The sequence below is a fragment of the Colletotrichum scovillei genome (genome assembly GCF_011075155.1).
Source record: "Colletotrichum scovillei strain TJNH1 chromosome Unknown Contig00003, whole genome shotgun sequence".
NCBI classification, from domain to species: Eukaryota; Fungi; Ascomycota; class Sordariomycetes; order Glomerellales; family Glomerellaceae; genus Colletotrichum; species Colletotrichum scovillei.
The window spans coordinates 2,907,100-2,928,977 of record NW_023336261.1 but is presented as its reverse complement, the minus strand read 5'-3'; the positions used below and the strand labels follow the sequence as shown (position 1 = coordinate 2,928,977).

General features: G+C 53.3%; 6 protein-coding genes across 6 annotated transcripts; 2 read left to right on the top strand and 4 right to left on the bottom strand.

Moving 5' to 3' along the window:
- Nucleotides 1–820: 820 nt before the first annotated feature.
- HER10_EVM0001047 (CAF1 family ribonuclease) lies at nt 821–2,385 on the bottom strand (the record flags this gene model as incomplete). The annotated part of the gene is made up of 2 exons (XM_035470808.1): nt 821–1,873; nt 1,933–2,385. The coding sequence occupies 2 exons, from the start codon at nt 2,383–2,385 to the stop codon at nt 821–823; spliced, it is 1,506 nt and encodes a 501-aa protein (XP_035335617.1).
- A 487-nt stretch (nt 2,386–2,872) lies between these two features.
- HER10_EVM0003798 (NADH-ubiquinone oxidoreductase B12 subunit family protein) lies at nt 2,873–3,706 on the top strand. Its single transcript, XM_035473462.1, has 3 exons — nt 2,873–2,953; nt 3,027–3,134; nt 3,202–3,706. Exons 1-3 carry the CDS (start codon nt 2,940–2,942, stop codon nt 3,368–3,370), a joined length of 291 nt encoding a protein of 96 aa, XP_035335862.1. The 5' UTR covers nt 2,873–2,939; the 3' UTR covers nt 3,371–3,706.
- Nucleotides 3,707–4,339: 633 nt separating this feature from the next.
- HER10_EVM0007605 (uncharacterized protein) lies at nt 4,340–7,304 on the bottom strand. Its single transcript, XM_035477157.1, has one exon. It carries the CDS (start codon nt 6,068–6,070, stop codon nt 4,571–4,573), a length of 1,500 nt encoding a protein of 499 aa, XP_035336233.1. The 5' UTR covers nt 6,071–7,304; the 3' UTR covers nt 4,340–4,570.
- A 1,888-nt stretch (nt 7,305–9,192) lies between these two features.
- Nucleotides 9,193–10,831, bottom strand: HER10_EVM0009732 (eIF-6 family protein). Its single transcript, XM_035479209.1, has 3 exons — nt 10,497–10,831; nt 10,208–10,366; nt 9,193–10,103 (listed from the first exon to the last, which is right to left on the bottom strand). The coding sequence occupies exons 1-3, from the start codon at nt 10,529–10,531 to the stop codon at nt 9,557–9,559; spliced, it is 741 nt and encodes a 246-aa protein (XP_035336422.1). The 5' UTR covers nt 10,532–10,831; the 3' UTR covers nt 9,193–9,556.
- A 506-nt stretch (nt 10,832–11,337) lies between these two features.
- Nucleotides 11,338–15,125, bottom strand: HER10_EVM0007231 (uncharacterized protein). The gene is made up of 3 exons (XM_035476793.1): nt 12,475–15,125; nt 11,973–12,412; nt 11,338–11,922 (listed from the first exon to the last, which is right to left on the bottom strand). The coding sequence occupies exons 1-3, from the start codon at nt 14,764–14,766 to the stop codon at nt 11,394–11,396; spliced, it is 3,261 nt and encodes a 1,086-aa protein (XP_035336203.1). The 5' UTR covers nt 14,767–15,125; the 3' UTR covers nt 11,338–11,393.
- A 1,063-nt stretch (nt 15,126–16,188) lies between these two features.
- On the top strand, nt 16,189–20,405 carry HER10_EVM0008463 (voltage gated chloride channel). Its single transcript, XM_035477983.1, has 7 exons — nt 16,189–17,273; nt 17,361–17,740; nt 17,793–18,929; nt 18,979–19,311; nt 19,360–19,743; nt 19,797–19,907; nt 19,960–20,405. Exons 1-7 carry the CDS (start codon nt 17,051–17,053, stop codon nt 20,017–20,019), a joined length of 2,628 nt encoding a protein of 875 aa, XP_035336305.1. The 5' UTR covers nt 16,189–17,050; the 3' UTR covers nt 20,020–20,405.
- The last annotated feature ends 1,473 nt before the right edge of the window (nt 20,406–21,878 follow it).

Here is a 21,878-nt window from a genome sequence, read left to right as displayed (position 1 = left end):
ACACAACAAGTCCTCGACAGACTACGAGAGTCACCACAAACCCCTTGAAGTCAACTCACTTTACACGAACAATCACGTCCAAAACCCTCCAGCAAAAAGTGTAAACAACTAAACTTGCATTTGAATTCCAGTCGTTTCCCCCGGTTGCCTCCCTAATCCAGGATATTCACAATAACAATACATGCGTAAAGAGTAAGTTTCTTCGTGCGCTCGTACTCTCTTACTTCGACTCCCTTCCGCCTCGGACGCTCCCTCCTCCGTTGCCGTCTAGACACCAATTCCTTCTTCTGCTCCTTTTCGCGACTCCCCCCGACTCCCAACCGAGGCGTACTGAGAAACTTGTAGTCAAATCCCGATGCCTTATCCCCCAGCCGTTATCCAGATGGAAAAAAGCCCAAACCCGACCCGTTGTGCCGCCGCCGCCGTCCTAGCTTACGGGATGTGATGCTGGAACCAAAGAGGGAAACCCCTTCCCCCAATCCCAACTCCAGAACGCAATCACCGCATAAACAGACCGGAGAAGGAAGAAAATAAAACATTGAAATAGAATAAATCTTTTTTGTCGTGAAGAACGAGCTTTTCACTCCCAGCGACTATGAGCTTTTCCACTGAAAGAATAAGGCAGAGGGATGCAGGGAAGCGAACTCTTCCACGCTTCCAAATGTACAGACAAAGTATGCAAAACCAAAAGCCAGCGTCGGCATCAGACCCCCTCGGGAAGCAAGTCACCATGGCCAGCCCGCCCAAAAGAAGTCCAACGTCCGCCATATGACTTCTTTGCCCATGCAACCCCAGTCAGGAGTCGTAGAGAAGTGGAAGCTTATCTGGCACCCCCAAAGGCAAAGTTGCCAAAGACCCCGCCTCCCCCACCTGGGGTCATTGGTCCCATGGAGATGCCATTGGTGTTGTGTGCTTGCGCGGCAGGCGTGCTCGCGAGACCGACACTGCCGGTATTGGGCGTGCTCGGCCCTCCATTGTGCTGACCATTGGGGCCCTGATTTTGCGCCGAATCTTGGTTGCCACCGTTGTTACCGAACGGCAATCTCTCCAACACCAGAAGCTCCGGGATACCCAAACCCCAGACCTTGCCCACATGCTCTTCCGGAATCTCTCCATTAAAGATCTTATCGCGCATCTGGAAGAAGACCTTGCCCGTGAGCAGAGAGTCTGAGCCGGCCTGGTGCGCATTGCCCACGCGCTTGATCTTGAGAGAGTCGGCGATATTCTCGAGGCCAGACTTGTGCTCAAACTTCTGGAGGATATCGGCGCTGCTAGGATCGCTGGGGGTAAGGAGTCCAGAGTTGTGGAGTCGAATGGCGTGCTTCATCAGGTGCTTGACGTCGTAAGCCGACGGGAAGTACAGCTTCATGACTTGGTCAAAGTCCGATTCGTCGTTGGGGAGGTCGTTGCAGGTCAGCAGCTTGGTAAGATAGCCAAAGTCGTAGCCTCCGTGGAAGGAGATCCACTTCACGTTGTCGAAGCATACCAGACCGGATGGGATGAGAAGGGAAGCGAATTCGTGAGGGTCGATGCCGTCTCTCTCGAGGGACGCAAAGTCAATTCCGGCACTCGATAATGATTCGATCGACTTCTCGTTGTACATGTCGTCCTTGACGGAGAACTTGAAGTTGAACTGCCATGCGTACGGGAACGGCCCTTGCGATGCCGCTCTCCGTTGAGCAGCACTCAGCTCAATGTCTTGCTGCGAGTTTGGTCTTGCTGGCGGCGTCTCGCCATCCTCGTTGAAGAGCGTCAGTCCGATCTGAATGACCTTGAGCATGTCGACGTTGGTGCGCAGACATTGGTAGTGGTAGTCACTCTTTCCTCTGAAAGAGCCCATTGGCCGTGACACGACGCCTGGGAATTCCGTGTCCTGTGATGTGTCCTGTCAGCCTCGATCCGTCATCTAGAATACCTAGCATATCTGCTAACCATAGCAATGTACGGGTACTTGTCGACGAGCTCCCGTAGTACCGCCATCTCCTCGTGAAGGTTGTGTTTCCACACCTCCCTTATTCTACCCTTGTTCTGCGTCGTCCGCGCCGGCGCCGCGCCATGATCGAGCCCAAAGTTATGTTGCTGCTGCCCGTGCTGCTGCTGTTGCTGCAAGCTGGCCGCGTGCGCAAAACCCATCCGCGCTGCATGGCTTCCGAGACCGGTGTCGGCGCCGAGGGGGAAGCCGCCGTTCAGACCGGGGGTACCGCCGAGGACGTTTCCATTCGAAGAGAAGGCGTTCATCTGAGCGGCGCTGTTGATGTAGGAAGGGTTTGCTCCTAGAGGGGGTCCATGATTCGGGCCGTGGCCTTGGGCGTGGGAGGGGAACTGTTGGTGGTATGGCGATATGGTGTTGGGCCCGCCAGGGAACCTAGGTAGCTGTGGCGGCATAACAGACTATGCCTCTCGGGAGGTTCGTACACAAAAATCGGAAGTTCGCCGTGTCGTCGGGCAAGGTCGCGTTGGGTTCTGAGGGGTTGTGGACGGTCCACGGCCCTGCATTTGCGTCTGAAAGTGCGAGTGAGGGACGAGGTGGTTGGCAGTACAGAAGCACCTTTGTTCTTCCCCGCTGATGGTCGGATTGGCTCGTTTGGAATGTACGAGAAGGGCGATAGTTTCGAGAGGGGATAAGTCGTCGCGTCGAGGGTGCTTGCTGAGTGATGCTGATCGTCGTTCTGGGTTCGTGCGGAGCTAAAGCGCTGGGGAGAACGTCTGGTTATCTCGGATTTGGACAGAATGTGTGGATGAGGCCTGAAGGCTTGCTCTGGTTGACCGACCGTGGAGGACGAGGGGTGGTCTGTGCGAGACCAGAGCCGGCCAGGTACGTACCACGGTACTTTCCGCCGACAACATCTCAAAGATCTCCAATCAGCTTCGCCCCAACTCGACTGACCACCACCAAAGAGTCCATTGTTGTACGGCAAGACGACATTCACACAGCAATTATGCAGCCAACGAGGTAATTGCTCTCAAGGGCGCTCAATTGATACAATGATATGGAGAGAAGTCGGCTGACGCCCATCGGACACCAGGTTAGCGATGGCGGCCACCCGCGGCCAGAAGCCCAACATCACCGGCTTCGACATGAGAGCCTTCAAGGAGGCGGCCGGCCAGCCCAGATACGACCCTTGGGAGAGAGCGTGAGTGGCACTTGAGCACGAAGTATCTGACGAACACCGCGACATCCGCTGACAATGGAGACTACAGAGAGTCCTGGAGATACAAGGGCCCCTTCACGCGATTCAACCGGTTCAAGGGATCCTTCCCCGGCCTCGGCATCGCGACCGTCGCCTTTGCCGGCTACTGCGCCTACGAGTACTTCTTCTTGACCGACGACCACCACCACGGCGACGCCCACGGAAAGGACCACCTCTAGAGGGTCGAACGGATTGGTTGTGGGGGAGACGGAGAAGGGGAATACTCCGCTGTACATGTACCTCTCGAACCGGCAGACCGGCTCGCTGGAAGGATTTAGATGAGGACGAATTTGGTTTTTTTGCTATCAAGACATCCTATGACTCTTGAAAGTGCTGTGAACAGCAGCCTGGCTTTAATGCCGGAGGCTTCCTGTGAATATGTCCGCAGAGCGTTACCTGAAGTCCAGCCGTCAGGTCGACGAGAAAGTGAAAGCGACCCGGGTAGACGGAGAAGCTGGACGGGTGCCTTAAAGCGGGCTGCCATCCGCTTCCATCTGACAAGAAACGTAGCGCAGTGAATTCTTATCAAAAGTCTCTCGGCAACTATCTTGTGAGTCGACAGCCGGATCCTACTAGCCATAGACAGGGAACAGCATTACGCATCAGAGTCCTGATCGTAGGATATCCTGAATAGACTGAACAGTAAACCATGATCGAAGGAGACCAGATAAGCAGAGTCAGTCTGACTCTTGAAGAAGTAGGCTGTCTGCAAAAAATACGAAGCAATCCAATATATACAAAAAATAAGAAATAAGCTACTAGCCTATGAAGCTCAACCATAAGCCTTGAACACATGCTTGACTTGTATTCTCCCAGTGAACCACGACACGCCACCACAGCAGAATTCAGAAAAACAATGGAAACACCACTATGCCCTCCCAAGGCCACCTCGTCGTGGCACAGACACCCGTTTCAACCCATCATCCCATAATTCTCACCTCCCTCTCTCTCTCGCCCGTCCAAGCTTCCTTGGCCTTCTCCCTCTTCAACGTCAGCTTCCCAATCTGAGATTAGGTGCTTACATTCTGTTCCGTCTCGACACAACCCTATTACTCCCACAGATTCGGCCTTACTTGAAAACGTCACTACAGGATGCGTGGAGGTCACAAGGAAGAAGTAACGCAGTAGCCAGACAGATTTCTTTGCCAGACAGATTTCTTTCATTCTCTACCAAATCATCTACCAGTGACGAGGTATATGCTCCCATGTCCGCTCTCAAAGATTTCAACAATGCCAGCTTATTGGTATCGGTTTGTCCCATCATGTCCGAAGAAACTCCTAACTCGGGAAAAAATGAAAAGAACCTCAGGAAACGCCTGTCATGCCGCGGAGGATAGCTCGCGCGGTTGGGGGTATGCAGATCACACATGACGACACAGTCAGTCAAGTCTAAGCCCGTTGACGACGTCCAAAGCACTGTCGACACACGACTCCAGCTCCTCAACACGATGCTTCAATCCACGGTTCTCGTCTTTCAGTAGACTGACCGTATCCCACGCGGCCCGCTGGTCCTGCCCGCGGCAGTTCGAACACGATGCCGCGCCTCCCTCCTCTTTCGCAGTATCGCCTGTAACCCCTCTCATAAGTTTCTGGAAGACGCTCGCCTGCTGTGGTGACGGTTTCGATGTCGGCGGCGGTCGTGAGGTTCTCGGAGGGCCGAGTGAATTGGACTTTGATGGGGTTGCTGATGCCTCCGATATGCTGCCCTCGAACACGCTGGGTGCGGCGGTGGTAGGACTTCGTGACCTCGAGAAAACGCTGGCGTCCTCGACGCTCTCCTCATCTGTGTCAAATCCCGCGCTCTTTCTCCACTTCCTCCTGGCCTGATCCTCTTCGGCGCCGAGATCTTCGGATATTGATGACCCCTCGGAAATGGGACGATTCCTTTCACGCATCGCCCGCTCCTCTTGCCTGGCCTTCTTCTCCGCGTTTAGTTCAGTCATAAGCTGTTGCATCGACTGTTCCTGCTCGGCCACCTTGCTTGCCATATTTTCTAGCTGGACCTTAAGGTGTTGGATCCGTGTGTCCGCCTCATCGTTTTCCTCGTTTTGAGCGTCCTTTTCGACTCGTAGTTCTATCAAGGCGGCATTTTGTCTTTGATAGGCGGTTTGGAACTTTGTTAATAGACCAACGGCTGTAGCCTCTAGGTTTTTGAAGGCTGCAGGCGAGAAAGCGTCTCTGTGAGTCGGAGATGTAGGAGGGAAGAGCGCTTCCTGGATGTTCATAGATAATAACTCTTCATCCTGCTGTGGGCTGACTTGTGTCGGGGTGTTCTTGGAGAAGGGCGAGCTGAAGAAGGCGAACCGTGATGTACTTGGCGAAACTCCTTTGGGTGTTGTCTCCGTTGAACCGGTTTGTCTTCTGCGTAGCCTGTTTGTAGGCGTCCCCTCTATCGTATCGTCGTTCGTCTTGGCTTCCTCTGTATTGTTGGGAGATCCACCTAGCCAGCCGCTCAGTATGCCTCCTCGAGTGGCATCTGAAGGCTTCCTGCTGTCTCCCGTGAGAGGCATATTGACCGACAAGGGGCGGCCAGACCCTCGCTCAAGGGATGACGAGAAGGTGACTTGTGGGACGGATTTGCTGGTAGAAGGGAAGTTTGGAACTGAGTGCTGTCTCTGGTGACCAGAGTGTAGTCGAGGAAAGCTTCGATCGGCTCCAGACGAGCTAATGCGACACGGCTCGGGCTGGACAGGCGGGTTGGTGTTTAAGGCAGCACCGGGGGTAGCGCTTGGGGAAGCAGGATCGTCTTCTGGATCAACGCTCTCAGGCCCATGTGCACGGCGTAGAGTTTGAGTCTTGTCCATTCCAGAGGACTTGGTTGGGCGTGGGAAAGACATCGGGGAGTCGGGTGTGGAGGCGGCGGCGTGACGGCTTAGCATGATAAGTTAATGTTTCGTGTGGGACGGGCAATATGTGTCTCCCAGCTTGAGTCTAGCTGTACGGCCGGGGGTATCGCGGGCTTGGGTTGGCAGCCAGACCAGGAACGTAAATGGATCGACTCGGGCCACAAACAACGGAAGGGGAGGGGCGGACGTCGCGAGCTAGGAGCAACCTAGAGTTAAGACGGACTTCTTCGAGGGAAGAGCGTTGGAACTTTAGGGCGGTCGGCTGGTGGTGGTCGCCCGCTCGGTAGGGATGGATCGAGCTGGAACAAAGGGGAGTGCGAGTCTGCGAGACTTTTTGGCGTGATGAGATGCCAGGTCCCCCTGCAAGCGAGAATGAAGAGCGTCGGTCGGACTAGGGAAAGTTGACAGGCGACGGACGGTCAAGCACAACTCGCATGAACCTCTTGTTGGAATCGATGAAGACGGCCCTTGGGTGCCCGGTCCTTGCAGACTTGCAGTATAGTGAGGTCGCACAGGGATGGTCGCACAGAAAGTAAAGGTGCGCAACCAGCCGCAGATCGTGAATAAAGTGACGAGAGCGTTCGGCTTGGAAGGCGTCGGCGGCGCGGGATGCTGTAAGCCGTCGAAGCTGTCAAAGTCGCAGGTGAGAGTACACGACTGCGCTTGTGGCTGAGAGGCTAGTCGCGATTATCCCGATCCAAGGCTTTATAATACCTATTGATATTCGGACTGCGTCCTCCAATGTTGTGACTATGCAAAAGTGTCGGGGTCGCTCTGTACGAAGTATAGTACAGGCATAAAAAAGCGGAGATATTAGGGTGCCCGGTCCAGTGATGGATACCGGTCAAGGGAAATGTGATAGTAAGAGTGGATGGACGAGCCTCCGAGTCAGCATGGGCGTACAGATAGGTAAACGTCGTTTCGTTTCGATTTGTGCGTGAGTATCCGTAGTTGGGTAAGGTACTCCGTAGGGATGGATATCAGACAGCAAGTGTCCGTCAGCGTTGATGCAAGCGTGCGAGGGAGACAAAGAGTGCGGCCCAAGAGTCGTGAAGCTGCATATAGCCGGTACAATGTATCGGTGGTATGTGCAGATGTCGAAGAAACGGGGAAGACCCCAGGTTTGACGCAGACACAGAGAAAAAAGGTGTGTCTGTTCCCACGAGGCCGGCGCTGCAGGGGGCGCCGACGTTATGACGGCGAGTGACGGAGAAGGAAAAAAGCAAATAGCCTTGATTTTCTCCTTTCGATAGGCAAAGGACTGAGGAAAGAGAATGGAAGGTTTAGGTCGACAGCCACCAAGACGAAGGAGAGAAAACAAAAAGAACGCCGGGAGGTCCCTGATAAACAAACCGTAGGACCCGGGCAGGAGGCGACGACGCGGGCGACGTCAACATCCAGCAATTGGCGGTGGTTGGGCGGTCTCCATCCTGTCTCCAGCAACTTGGCCGTGGAACCCGTCGACCCGATCACCATTTGGGCAGTGAAAAGCGGACCGGCAGCGAGGTACAGGCTGGCAGGTCCAGACTCTGTGGCTCTAAACAGTAAACCCAAGTGAGGCGGCCCTGCAATTGCCATCCAGTGCGTCGTCACTTGACCATGCTACCTTACCTTAGGTTGGTACGCAGTATGCCAACGGACAACACTCTCTCCTCGTTGCCTTCCGCCATTTCTCAAAGTGTCCAACGCACCGCCGATTCCCGAACGCTCTTCCCCAATTGATGGCCTTTTCCCTTCCTCTTCTCTCTTTTTTATGGAGCACGTACCGCACGTCCCCCCAAGTCCGTGCAATCAAAGGTACCTTTCTCTTGGACCCTGGAAATCGCATTGCAACTCGACATAAAAAACCACCAGATGATTCCTCACCACTTTGTCGTGACTCTGGCTTGTGCTTTCCAACCGTGCCCATGCCCGTGCCCCGAGAGGCTTGACATCTGAAAGTCCCGATGAGATGTAGACAGGCACAAATACTTAACTCGCTCAAAGTGACCTACCCACTGGTGTATCTACACAATAGAGGCATTCCATTCCCCGCCTAGGAATAGCAGTCGGCTGCCTTCATCTACCGGAAGATCGGCGTCTAGAGTCCGTCCTCGCAGATCTTCGACACCAACCTGGAATGCAACCCCCAAACTAGCGAAACGTCCAATCGTCCCGAGCTCCCGAATTCCAACGTTGGAACAAATACCAAACATGGTAAATCGCTAATTCTGTACGGAGTAGGGCACACGTTTTACTATGAACACTAATATCCAAAGGGGTCAAAGTAGGCGACTCAACCTTACTTACATAGAATCCTACGAGAATAAGGTACCTCAGAAGGAAGAAGAAAACATCGACGGCTCAAGCCCGCCCTTCCTTCTCCATCCCGCCACGCTCAGGCATGCATATAGAAAAGAACCACCACCACATTCCACATCCCAAATAAAAAAGACGCCTCAACCGCCACGGTCCATAACATCACGCGCTTGCCATGCTCCCTTGCTAACCTAGGCAGTACCGGCGCAGTCTAAATTTTGCGCCCCTCGTGGAAATTCCTTGTCTCGTCTAAATATACAAAGAAAAGCACATCAAGCGTCCAACACCGTCGGAACATCCTAAAAGGTCAACGAAACAGCACAAGACTTGCATTAGAAGAGACCTCTCTTTTTCCCCATGCCACCATTCCCTTGCACCCGGTGGCTGGGCCGCCCTGTAGATATTCACTTTCCCCCCAGAATTGAGGCTAGACCTCCTCTGGAAAAGAGACTGCCGCGCATATCTAGGTACACTTCTCCCTCCCGTACTGATTCAAAAGACAAACCCTCCCTCTCCCTCTCGGCCCTCCGCACGTACCGTTCTCCTACTCAGCCGAACAATGCTTGTACTTTCCAGATTGGGAAGAGATGCTTTGGCGACAGGAGGCTGGAACTTTACCGGAGAGGTCGAAAGGGGCTCTACGGAACTTGATAGGCTACTCGTCAAAAGGGTGTTGATTCGGTCAACTTCGGTCAGAAAGGCAAATAAAACCCACGGACTGCGATGTAATTCGCTCTTTTCCCGTCAATGACCGTCATGACTTAGGACCTGCTCGGCAAGTACTACGTACGCGGAATCGCATTCGCTGTTTGGGGTTCTTCAACCTTGTATAGCAAAGTTCATCGTCAGCTTTATTTTCCTCTCTAGGGGATAGATCTCATCTGAGCTACATCGAAGCCTGTCTATTATATTGCCACGGCATTGATTGGTTCACACTTACAATCACAGCCTCGATGCATCGGGAAGCCAACTAGCACAATGAGATTGAACAAGATTGGGTTCCAAGTGCCCACGTGGGGCTTTTATTCATGCCGGCCATACAGATACATCTGTACTGTACTGAGTGAACCCAAACCCGGCTCACGAGAAGAGCCTACCAAACCATGCTCAACCCAATAAGTGGTATCCCAAACCAACGAAAAACCCGACCCAGAAAGTACTCCTGCAGCCAACCGCTCAACATGCAGCTCTCCCTTTTCCCCCCAAGGACCAATCCGTTCTTTAGTAGAAGGACTCGACCATGGTGTCCTTGAGCTTCGTGTTGACGTTGTCCGGGCCCAGGCCCTCGCCCAGTCTGAATACACTCTCGATAACACTGAGTTCCGTCGCCGTGGTGTCCAGACCGGTCACGGCCATCCAGTCGTTGACAACCATACCCGAACCGACAACGTTGCTACCACGGTTGACACTGCCGGCCACGAGGGGCACCTGCAGCAAACTCGACAGCTCGTCCTGGTCTTGAATCGACGTCTTGGGGTGCACGAGGCCGCCCTGGTTCGTGAGCGACATGTACGAGCCGACAAGCACATTGTCGGCAATGGTCTGGCGGAACACCTCGACGCCGAGGACGTCGGCGATAATCTCCTCCGTCTCGCGCTCCAGATCGGGGTGGATGAGGGCGATGTGGTCGTTGGCAACAATAACGTTGCCGAGGGCGGAAAGGCGCTCCTCTATTCTTTGGATGCGGACTTCATCTGGCAAGCTATTCCGGAGATGTTGGAGCTCCTGATCGGATGTTGTGTTGGGGACCAAAAGACCCTTGCGGTTCCTAGAAGCCGGAGCCAGTCAGCAAAACTTGAAGCTCACACGGGTTGTGAGGCCGTATGCCCGAACACACGAACCCTCCCGAAGGATCCATCGCTTGTTGCTTACCCAGCTGTTAACCGGCCGATGATGCGGACACCGGCGATGCTTGCCCTGCAGATGGGGATGACACCCTGCAACTCGGCCTCGAATACACTGTAGAAGTTCTCGCTGGCACCCGGGGCGACGAGGGCGTAAGAGTTGGTGAGAGTTGCAAAGCAACCAATTCTAAAAAAGAGAAAAAAGATCTCGCGTCAGCATGTCTGCTTCTACGGTAAAGAGCATCGCGGAGGGTGCGGGTTGTTGGAGCAAAGGCGTGCAGCATAATGGCGGGGTCGATCCGGCGGGGTTCTCTTACTCGTTGGAATTCTCGAATTGCGCGCGCACCGCCATGATTGTGGTTGTTTCGGGGGATACTCGATTACTGATTGTTGAGGGGGTTTGAAGATGATGAGACTTTTACGGCTATAGAGACTCGTAAAAGATACTTCGTTCGTGAGAAGAGGAAAATAAAAACCCTTGGCGCGGTCGTGTGGAAAAATTGTCGGTCGTCAAGGATCTTGTCGTGAGGGTGGTGTTGATGATGGAATTTTTGCAGTGGCGGAAGTCGCAATTAATAAAAAGCGACAATCGATAGAGAGCAAGGTGGGGCAATTACCTTAGCTGCTCTGGTCGACCACGGCTGCCAGCCCAGCGCCAGTTCTTCACCACACTCAATGGGCTCTGCCTTCTCCGTTCTGGGCTTTCAGGTTTGCTTTCCATTGAGGGGAGGGGCGCCGGGCAGTGCGGGGCACACCGAGCGAGCTGTGTGGACCCTGATTCGCCTCAAACCGCCCGGGCTGCACAAAAAGAGTCAATTGTCGCTATATGGCTGATGAGTCACTCCGCATCAGAACCACACTACCTCACTTATCCCCGGTTCCTATTACAAACCAAGCCAAAACCTGCCCTTTCAAGGTCCCTTTCCGCCGCGGCTGCATTGCCACTGTGACTCTTCGTCCTCATCCTGCAATCTTGCATTCTAGAGCCGAAATAGTCTCTGCATAGGCTGACAGAGCCAGCCATTGGACAGTTGATTTCCTGCAGCAGCGATATACCACTGATGAATAGCATTTGTTTCATCCCTCACCGTTTGAATCACCTCATCAGTCACAGTCATAGCATTCATCAATGTATTGTGTTACTATTATGCTAGGCGGGCTTTTTGAGCTTGCTGTCCGCCACTCTCCTTCAATTGACCCCCTTGACTCCCTCCTTACGTCTTCTTGTACTGGGCCAAAAACTCGTCTAAATCAACATGTATCCGTAATCCCTTGGATGACATCGTGTTGAAAACGGACCGCAGCTCAAACTCGTCCATCACACTAACAAGTGTCGTGTAGGCTTCGAGTGCCAGCTCCTTTGACCACGGACAATGGCGAAGACCCCGGAAAAACACATCCTTTGCCTTGGATCTAAGCTGTTGCCTCGCGTAGCTGAATTTGATGTAGCATCGCCATAGATCGGGATTGGACCTGCATGTCGGGCTGTCTAGTGCCCGCTCAAAGGCTGATTGTGTGGAGTACACGTTGCCCCTCTGCAGCTCATATCGAATCGCAAAGACACGGTTGCTGATGCTATCATTGGCGTTCGTGAGAGCGACTTTTCGGAGGATGTCACGAACAGGGTCGTCAATGCCGAACGTGGTGGACGCCCACGAGAACAGGCTCAAGAAGATTGTGTTGCGTGGAAACAACTCAATGCACTGACTGAGCTGATCTCGCAAATACGCACGTCGGAATGGTCTGCCTTGATGTTAGCCTCGAGACATTTGGAGGAATTGGGACATGCTTACCCTCGGCTTGCATGGTGGTAAAGAAGCCTCGCAGCAACTTGAAGAAGTCTCTCATGCGCCGACGACTTGGTCTGACCTTGAGCACAGAGCTCTGAAGATGCGGTCCAGATTCTCTCCATTGCAGCCGAGATGCTTCCTTGCGCCTCTGATGCAGGCTCAGATCCTTCCTGGGCTGTGAGGTAGGCCAGCAATGCCAAGCTCTCCGCGGTAGCTATAGCTTCATCGAGCTGCTTCGTAGACATTTGATGCTCCAGAGTAGCCGATAATGATTGATGTACCTTGAGAAGTTGTGAAGGAGAGGGCGTGATTGAAAGGGCGTTTCTCCAGGACTCGTCTGTCGCAGCACAGATACGCACCAAAGCTTGAGCATTGTTCCCTCCGTGGAGTTCCAGCCAAGCCCAGGTATTCCATAATATTGATCCATTGGTGTTGCTGGAGGTCTAGTAGGTAATCATTAGAGCCTGGCCAATAAACCGTATATTGATGCAGTGTGAGCACTTACGGTGATCAAACCGGTCGCTGAGCCGACAACTTGGAGACCTATTTCCGCGTTGCCGTTGGAGAACTCGGCGAGAGCATAGGCATTGTATAGCCTGAGATTCGAGGGATCTTGTTTGATGAAAGCCTTTGCGCGTTTCTTGGTGTTGCTGGGATCATTGACAACTTCGATGGCCAGAGAGTACTCGGCCAGCTCCCGGTAGCTTCTCGACTTCAGCAGCAACCGAAGACTGCTGGAGACCGCAGCTATGGCGACGGGTCCGTCAGACTCTTTGGATGTACTGGTCCACCCTGAAAACGGCGAAAACCATGCGGGGCCAGCAAACAGCAAGTCAGCCGACAGTGCATATCGAGATGCATCTTGCTTGAAAACTGGAACCCGCTTGGTCTCGTCTAGGACGTCGGGCTCGTTGGGCCTCTGTAATACGTCCTTCTCAAATAGCCTCATATTGCTCATAATCACTGCGTCGTTCTCTGCGGCCTCCGTCCAGTCGCTGATCCGGAACGCACTGGGTAAACCGCAGAAGAGCAGGAAAGCGTCAACCAGAGGCTTCCAAAGTGAGGGTATAACCTCTGACGGTATCACAAATAGTAACTCCTCAATGTCAGAGAACATAACAACACGGTAAGGGTCATCCTCGAGGACATCGTCGGTGGCTCGTGCAGGGTTCCTTGAGTTCGTCGCTCGAAGCCTCTCCGTTGCACCCCAGGACTTGTACACGTCTCGCGATTTAGGGACAGTATCGTCGTCTGTCCGGGGTTCCGGAGGGTCGACAACGCCATCCATCTGGACGTAGTGGTTCCAGCCGAGAGCATTGTCTTCTCCTATTCTTGGCGACTCGTCTTCCCAGAAGTCTTTGAACGAACTGACTATTTGAAGTTCTGCCATGGTGTCGCAGACCGCTGGCCGTTGCAAGTTGAGTTCCAGGAGCGCTTGCCAAGCTGCGACTGCGAGCTCGCGGAAGCCAGCATCGTACATGAATCTGGTTGTTCTGAGAAATACATAGACCATCTGCTCGTAGCGCTGGGTCTCTGCGTTATTTGCCAGGCGGCTTGGCCCGGGCAACATTGACACCATGGCTTGCTTGTAGACGGTCTGTAATCGGTCGACCATCAGGGCTTTTATGTCGTTGTACTGGAATGCAACCAAATTCGCAAGTTTGTAGTCAATTCTAGCCTTCCACAGACAAAAGCTATCATCGTGCTTCTTTGCCAAATCCGCCCATCGGCTCTCGAGCTTTGAGGAAGACCAAACCTGTGCAGCTTCCAGCATCAAACCAAGAAGGAGCCGTTCTTCATCTTCGGGCTTCTTTGCGTGAGATAGGGCAGACTCGAACATTGATATCTTGATTTCTGCAAAGCTGTGAACCTCGGCTTTGGTGGCGTCTCGGTCCAGGCTCCCACCTGCATTCAGCAGCACGTCTTGATGATTGATGATTTCAAACCAGGCTTCAATGTCTCCAGGGTGCTCCTTGACCCGACGGGACAATTGAATCGACCGTTGCCTCAGGGGATCATCGGATCCAACGTCGAACTCGCCATCTTCGGCATCTGAATCGAAGTCGATATCGCTGTCGGAAAATTCATGAGCCTTGGCCTTGCCTTTGATTGACCTGTACGCCGTCTTCTCGTCTTCTGATGATCCCGGCGACTCGGCGCGCTGTCGCTTCGATGACTTGCTCAGTGGAACAAAGTCCTCCTCAACAAGATGTAAATCGTTGCCACTGGGACTGCTGCGTACGCGTATTCGAAACGGCTTTGCACGGTGAGTCTTGGATTGGAAAAGAGCTCGATCTCGCTGTGTCGAGGTTCCTTCTCCCGGTTGTCGAATACTGAAGCGCTCCTGCGGGCCGTCTCGATGAATGTATAGATAACCACCGGAGCCAAGGACTCGTCCACGGCCACTGCGGCGGTACAGGGGCACGCGAGAACGATCATTGCCGCCGTATCTCCTGATCAAGGGGTCGCCCTTTTTGTCAAAGAAGAAAAGACCATCGCCGGGCTTGTCTTTCAGAACGGGTGCCACCTCGACTCTCTTCACCAGAGCTCGTTCTTGGCTGGGACTGCGACTCCGACTTCGTTTGCGATGTTGCCGACGATGCTCGGATTCATGTTTCGAACGGTCATTGTGACGCCGAGACTCATGACGAGCTCGTTCTTCCTTGGACTTCTCTTCTCTATCTTTCTTCCGGTCGCGGGAGCGTTCACTTGAAGAAGGTGGTGCTGCAGCCGGGGCTTTGGGCTTGAACGACGAGAACTTCGGCACCGTCAACTTTCTATCCCCAGGCTCCGACATATCGACGACGCCGGTCCGCAGCTCACCAAATCATGATTGACACCGAGGGGAACTCGGCGCCGTGGCCGCTTGCTACTGTAAGCGGCTGACTGGGAGCACGCCCTAATGTCCAACTGCAACGTTGATGTGCGCGATGTGCTCTGATGGCTAATGGCTACGGTGATGAACTGAAACGTCGTCAAGGATACCGTGGCGTGTCGCGTTATTGGCTTGACGGTGGCGGAAACGGGCAATTGTCGGTACTGGAGTACGGAGTAGGAACGTGGGGGTTTGGTAGTGATCGACCTCACGCATAAGGTAGAAATTAGAATACAGAACACGACAACCTTAATCGAACGGTAGCAGCCACGCAGCGTTGCACCTCACCGTTAGAGAAACCTGGGCACGTGTGGTTTGGTTTACGGAGCTACGGCTGGTATTGAGCGCCTTCAACGGTACGGGAAACTGGGTACTGGCACTGTGGCATGTGATTGGCTTGCCCGTCTTATGTAAGTCACCTGGGGTTCACTCTGCCTCTGCGAGTGGAAGAACCATGAAAACAGGACCAGGCCCAGGATTTTGGTTCTAATGGGCCTCGGCTCTGTCTCTGAATCCAATTATTCGGAAACGAGGACTAAACGGATCGACCGGTCTGCTTGAAAATAGATGGCAGGCAGGAACGGCGATGGCGATGGCTTTGATAGCTTTGATGTCGTTGTTGATGAGGGTGTTATGTCTTAATCTGACTGACACTGGCTGACTGCTCTTGGGACTAGTATAGTGTCAGTCAACATGGGATCAACGCCAAAGCAATCGAAGCACCACGCCAAGTTGGAGGGTTGGATGGTTGGATGAAGTATGGGCAGAGTTCGGAACATTCCAGGATGGGTACGTGGAGAGCGACCCGTGACTGAAGACTTGAGGCGCTGGAACGGGACAAGGGTGGGATTCGGGATTGACAGTCGCTTGACTCACGCACCTTGCAGACGTGGGATTGGATACGGATTGCACTCGGAATGATGCCCTGAAGGAAGGCGGTATGGGAGATAAGTTGGCATCGGCGCACCGCACCTTGGTAAGCACGGTGAAATTCCTTGTACGCTACCTTAGATATGTGCTTTTTCGTGCCATCCAGCATGGAAAAAGGCGGTGGAGGAGAATCGGCAATTTTGGCAATGGAGGGACAACACGTACTCTGTACTTACGGAGTAGTGAAAAAGAATGAGGGACGGCCGCAATGGTGCAATCTCAGGGTCCTCGGTCGATCTGACCGTTTCGGCGGGAAATGCGCTAGGCGTCAGCCAATTACTGCGTCTAAATGTCTTACAGAAGCATCCACCCTAAGGGTCACCCGGTGCAAATGACCTCAGAGCCAAGAACGCCCTCCCACCGCTACGAATTATTTACACACTTCGCGGCACTGTCAAACTGTTCAGGGTGGATCACGCTCTTACAACTTACCGCGCGTGCCCCCGGCGCAAATACGGTGCACAGCCCAACCTGGCCAACCTTTGGTGTCCCTTGTGGCCCTTGGGGGGCATTCGGGAAAGTGGACGGGCGACAGCTCCATCTCGAGGCCTGCCGCATCTTCTAGCACCCGTCTGGGTATTTCGTCCTACGGAGTAGAACAACCAAACTATCGGGGCACCTTGCGGCTCTCTCTCCAGCTTCTTTTCAAGTAGATGGCTACGTTTCTTCTTTTCCCCTAAACATCCTCCTCCTCCTCCTCATTTCCCTTCTTTCTCGTCTTTCCCACCCTCCAGCGTTCTCCCCCGGCCCCGCCGTGTACACACCCGGCGACGCAGTATACACGCCAAGGAACATGTCTCGCCCGCGATAGTCATCCGCCTACACGTTTCGTCGCATCTGACACCGAACCCCACGTCGTGATCCTGTCTCCCGCCTCCCCGAACCTTACGCTTGCTGTGCTCAAGGTTGTCTGCAGCCTTGGAAGTTGGAACGCCTACCAAGTCCATTAGGTTCACGTGCTAAATCTTCAGCTTGCTTCAATCTAAAACCACACAGCTTGCTTGTCAGGACAGCCTTCCCTTCAAGGCTTCCGCAGCTACCCCTGATCATCGTTTTTCCAAAGCCTATAGTCTAGACTACTTGACTGCGTCGAATGCTATCCCATCTTCCTGAAAGCTGCAAGCTTCCGCTCTTTTGCCAACTAACAGCAACCTTGCCTGGACTGCCGCCAAAAGTTGCTGGTTGAGTCGAAACATCCAAGATTTGAAACAAACTCCAGAACTCAAACGGTTCGAGCCGTCTTCACACACACCTCTACTGCGTAGTCAGCCCAATTATGGCGGAATTACCAGACGACAACGCGCCTTCGGGCCCTCCCTCGCCGATGAGTACGCGACGACCGAGATTCGACTCTCGGAGAAGCTCGGTCGGAGGAGAGCCGGATGAGCGCTCTCCTCTACTTCTGGGTGGCGCAAGATCAAGAAGGCGTCTTCAACAATCCGGTCCGGAGAGCCCAAAGTATCTAACTCCGGGCCTGTCGAGAAATCATAGCACTGCCGGTATGTCGTCCCCATGTTTTCACATGCTGCGTCTGTATCAGGAAACCGAGAAACCAAAAAGGCTAACCTGTACCCTCACTATCCCAGGTAGCATCAGAAGTCTACACCACAGTCGCAACCCGTCCTTGGGCCAACGCCTCTCACATGCCTTCTCCGACTTTCCCGATCCGATGAGCGAGTCGAAACGATCAATACAACCCAACGAGCGCGTATGGTACGATCAGTTTACATCCACCGACTGGGTCCATGATAATATCATCGATGCCCACCGAGTCAAGGCTCTGAAGATGCGCAAGGACTTTCGGGGAAGGTTATATGCCATCTTCGACGCCTCACAAGGATGGATTCTCAGTGCGCTTTGCGGTTTCATCGTCGCGCTCGTTGCCTACGTGGTCAACTTATCGGAAGCGACTGTCTTCGATTACAAGTACGGATATTGTGCGCGGGGCTGGTACATTAGCGAGAGAGTATGTTTTACTGCAACCAAAGAGTGTCAGAAGACGCTAACGTTATGTACAGAACTGCTGTCCGAAGCAAGGCCCTTGCGAAGATTGGCGCACCTGGTCCGAGGTTCTGAGGTTTTGGCCATTTGGAGATGTAGGCACCGAATTCACCATCTACTTAGTTGGATGCGTTGTCTTGGCAGGCATCGCCTGTGCCATGACGTTAACCACAAAGACTGTGGTACCCTCGGCATATCGCATGACGACGTTCGACGAAAACCTTGCGGCAGAGCTTGCGCCGTACGCAGACGAACCCACCAGCGACGAAAGCCCGACTCCTCCAGAAGTCGTTGAGGCGATTGAGGCCGCTGTACCGCCCCCAATGGTGTACTACTCCGCTGCCGGAAGTGGAGTGGCCGAAGTGCGTGTTATTCTCAGTGGTTTCGTCTTGCACGGTTTCCTTGGTGTGAAAACCTTGGTTATCAAGTCTGCCGCGCTCATTCTCAGTGTGGCGTCTGGCCTCAGTCTCGGTAAAGAAGGCCCTTACGTGCATATTGCTACCTGCATTGGCAACATTGCTTGCCGTCTCTTCACGAAATATGACAAGAACGATGCCAAGAGGCGCGAGGTGCTGTCTGCAGCTGCAGCCGCGGGTGTGGCCGTCGCTTTTGGCGCTCCTCTAGGAGGTGTTCTCTTCGGTCTCGAGGAAGTCTCGTACTTCTTCCCAGCCAAGACGCTCTTCCGCACCTTTTTCTGCTGCATTGTGGCTGCACTGTCGCTCAAGTTCCTTAACCCCTACGGCACACATAAGATTGTAATGTTCCAAGTCAAGTATGTGGCAGATTGGCACTACTTTGAGATCGTCTTTTACATCGTCATCGGCATCCTCGGTGGTGCTGCCGGTGCTCTTTTCATCAAGGCTTCCAAGCACTGGGCCAAATCATTCAGAAGAATCACTTTCATTAAGACGTATCCGATGCTCGAGGTACTTCTGGTTGCTGTTGTTACCGGTATCATGAGTTATTGGAACGTCCACACAAAGCAGCCCGTTGCCAAACTGATGCTTAATCTTGCGGCCCCATGTCACGACGGCTCCGATCGCGAAGACTATGGCCTCTGTCCGACCGCTATGAACGAAATCCCGCCTGTGCTCCTCAGCCTCTTCACTGCATTCCTTATCAAGGGTTTCTTGACGATCATCACGTTTGGCATTGTAGGTATTTCCATTTCCCAACTTGATCACCGTTCTAATGCTCTTACAGAAAGTTCCCGCTGGTATCTACGTTCCGTCCATGGTGGTCGGTGGCCTCATGGGCAGACTTGTCGGCCATGTGGTGCAGTACATGGTTCTGCTTTGGCCCGACTTTGGGTTATGGGGGGCATGTGCCACGAAGGAGGCGGGATCCTGCATTCAGCCGGGAGTGTACGGTCTCATTGCCGCTGGATCAACCATGTGCGGTGTAACCCGCCTCTCCGTCACACTTGCAGTCATTCTCTTCGAGCTTACCGGCAGCTTGGATTATGTTCTGCCATTCTCTCTCGCCATCCTTGTGGCCAAGTGGACTGCGGACGCCATTGAGCCAAACAGCATCTACGTAGGTTACGAAAATGCGCTGAATGTGGGCGGCTACTGACTTTAACAGGATCTTCTCACAAGCATGAACTCGTACCCGTTCTTGGACAACAAGCACAAGCCCATTTTCACTTCGGATCTTGCCGACATCGTTCCTCGTGTCCGACGTGAACGCGTCATTGATATCAGTGCCTCTCCAGTGGTGTCTGCAGTCAGCCTTCGCAGCAAGTTGCAGACACTCCACAGAGCTGGAGAAATTGATGGAGGTCTGCCCATTATCCGGGATGGAATTCTTGTTGGCCTGATCCCTGCTCCGGACTTGGAATTTGCTCTCGATAACTTGGATGACGAGGCATCAAGCATGTGCTTGATGGCCCAAGTTGCAACCATTGAGGACTCTGATGATGATGACGGGGAGACGGACAAGACTGATTTTACCCCATACATCGACCCTGTAAGTGGCCATTCGACCTGGCGAGTGATATCGAGGCTAATTCTGGTCAACAGGCACCTGTGGCTTTGGACATGCGGTCCCCCATGGATCTTGTTTACGAATGTTTCGTCAAGCTCGGTCTGCGCTTCGTGTGTGTGCTGAAGAATGGACGTTACGCAGGAATGGTGCGTAATTTCTTGATGTTTTGACGAGGTCTTTTGGCTAACTCTATTTCAGGTACATAAGAAGAGCTTCGTGAGATACATGCGGGACCTTGAGGAGAAGGAGGGCCATTGATTCAGTGCCCATTTCTGGAGCAACAAACCAGAAGTTGGGCTCAAATCACCTTTGCATCATGTTTTTGCACTTTGCCAGCATTTTCACCTCCGACATGTTTGGATACATTGTCAGAGACGGAGGAAGTCTATTTTAGTTTTTGCATACCGCCCACGTTTCGATACTTGCGGCTTAGCGTATCTGGGCATGGCGTTCACACAATATTTCTCTTTAAGATACTGTCTCCTAGAGCATTTCTGGATGGTCGACTGTGCTCGAACCTGGATGTATAGCATTTTCTCTTTGGCTGGGAAAGAAGGACAGAATACTTGGGGATAGGCTAGATTGATTATTTTGCACATAAAGAGTGTCGTCGCAAAGAATGCACGAAGGTAATTAAAGCGGACAGAGTCCCATTTCCCAATCTTTCGAGACCGCTTTGAGTGAGGTTTTGGTGATGCGACTTAAGTGAACAGACGTTTCAGTCAACCGGCCAAACCCCTCCTCCGCAGGCCGGGCATTGACCATTCCCGTCATCGAAGATGACCTTCGGCATCCGGCGCGCATCTTCACGGCCGCCGAAGTGGAGTCATTCAACCGGCTTCGGCCTGACCTGGCCCAGCCCGGGCTTGTCGCCACCGGGCAGAACATTTGCATTAGAGCGGAAGGTTAATACTAGGCCTGTCTTATGCGCTTTATTCTGCACTTTGGTCAAGTAGGCAACACGCGCCGACGCCGCCGACGCCGAGCGGAGGGGCGAAATTCAATTTCTTAGTTTAGGTATGGCGCAAGAACCGGCAACGTTTGCCGGTTCCGGTTCTCCGGTCCCGTCATCGGCCGGTGGGCTTTTTGATTCGGCGAAGCGCTAAGGATAGTCCCCAGATGTTTGCCCCTGGTGGTGGAGATGTTCGTTTCCACCTTTGGGTGGGATTTATTCTTCATTCTTATCCAGGTATCTGTATCAATGGGGCTGGTGCTTATCGCCTGATCTTGTGGTTTGGCAATGCAACAAAGACGGCATAGAGGACCAACTTGGAGGCGATTGCGCGCAAAGCGAACCGATTGGGCGAAATCTGGGGTACGTTCACCGCGGTAGCGCGCTTCCTTTGCCCAGGAGGAGAAGATACCTACCTGCTGCACCCAAGCTCCAACAGAGTTTCGTCGTATCAGGATGAACATGGCCGAGCTTCCAGCTTCGTAACAAACGCGTGCCTACCTGTACCCACCGAATGTGTTGATTCCATAAAAAAGTGCAAGTCTGCCCGAGTGTGAAGTTTCTCGGATCTAAAGAGTGCCAGCCTGCCTAAAGTAATAGGTCTCTGCCTATTCACGCGGTTTACGCGAGCCGCTGCTGGCTTTGCCGCAGGTTATCTACGACGGGAGAAAGGTACTTGGGGGAAGCGAGAGAAGAGAAGGCGGTGGCGGCGTAAACGGCGTAAATTACCCCTCCAAACGAAGGCCCGTGTGTAAGGCAAGGTACCTCAGCAAGGCAGTGTGTCACTGCTATGTGTGTGTGAGGTCAGGCCCAAGGACCCCAGCTTTCAATCTGCCCCGCATTTCCCTCGACTGGCACGTAATCTTGGCAGGTCTCCCCGTCATCGCATTCGCTGGGAGTTGAGAGACCTTGCCGTGCTTGCATTAGTTACCTTAGCTTCTTCCCCCGGCCAGCAAGAAAAGATACCTATCTTTCCGCAGTACAGATAGGTAGGTGAGTGGCGCTCGGTCTGGTCGTTGCGGCCAGGAAATCCAAGGGCAAAGGTACCTTACCTTGACTCAACACCAGACCAGGGGACCAAAGCTCAAAACAAGACACACCCGTACTACATGCGCTACTGCGGCTGCTACTACTATCTAAGGTGTATCCGTACTTGCTCTCCACC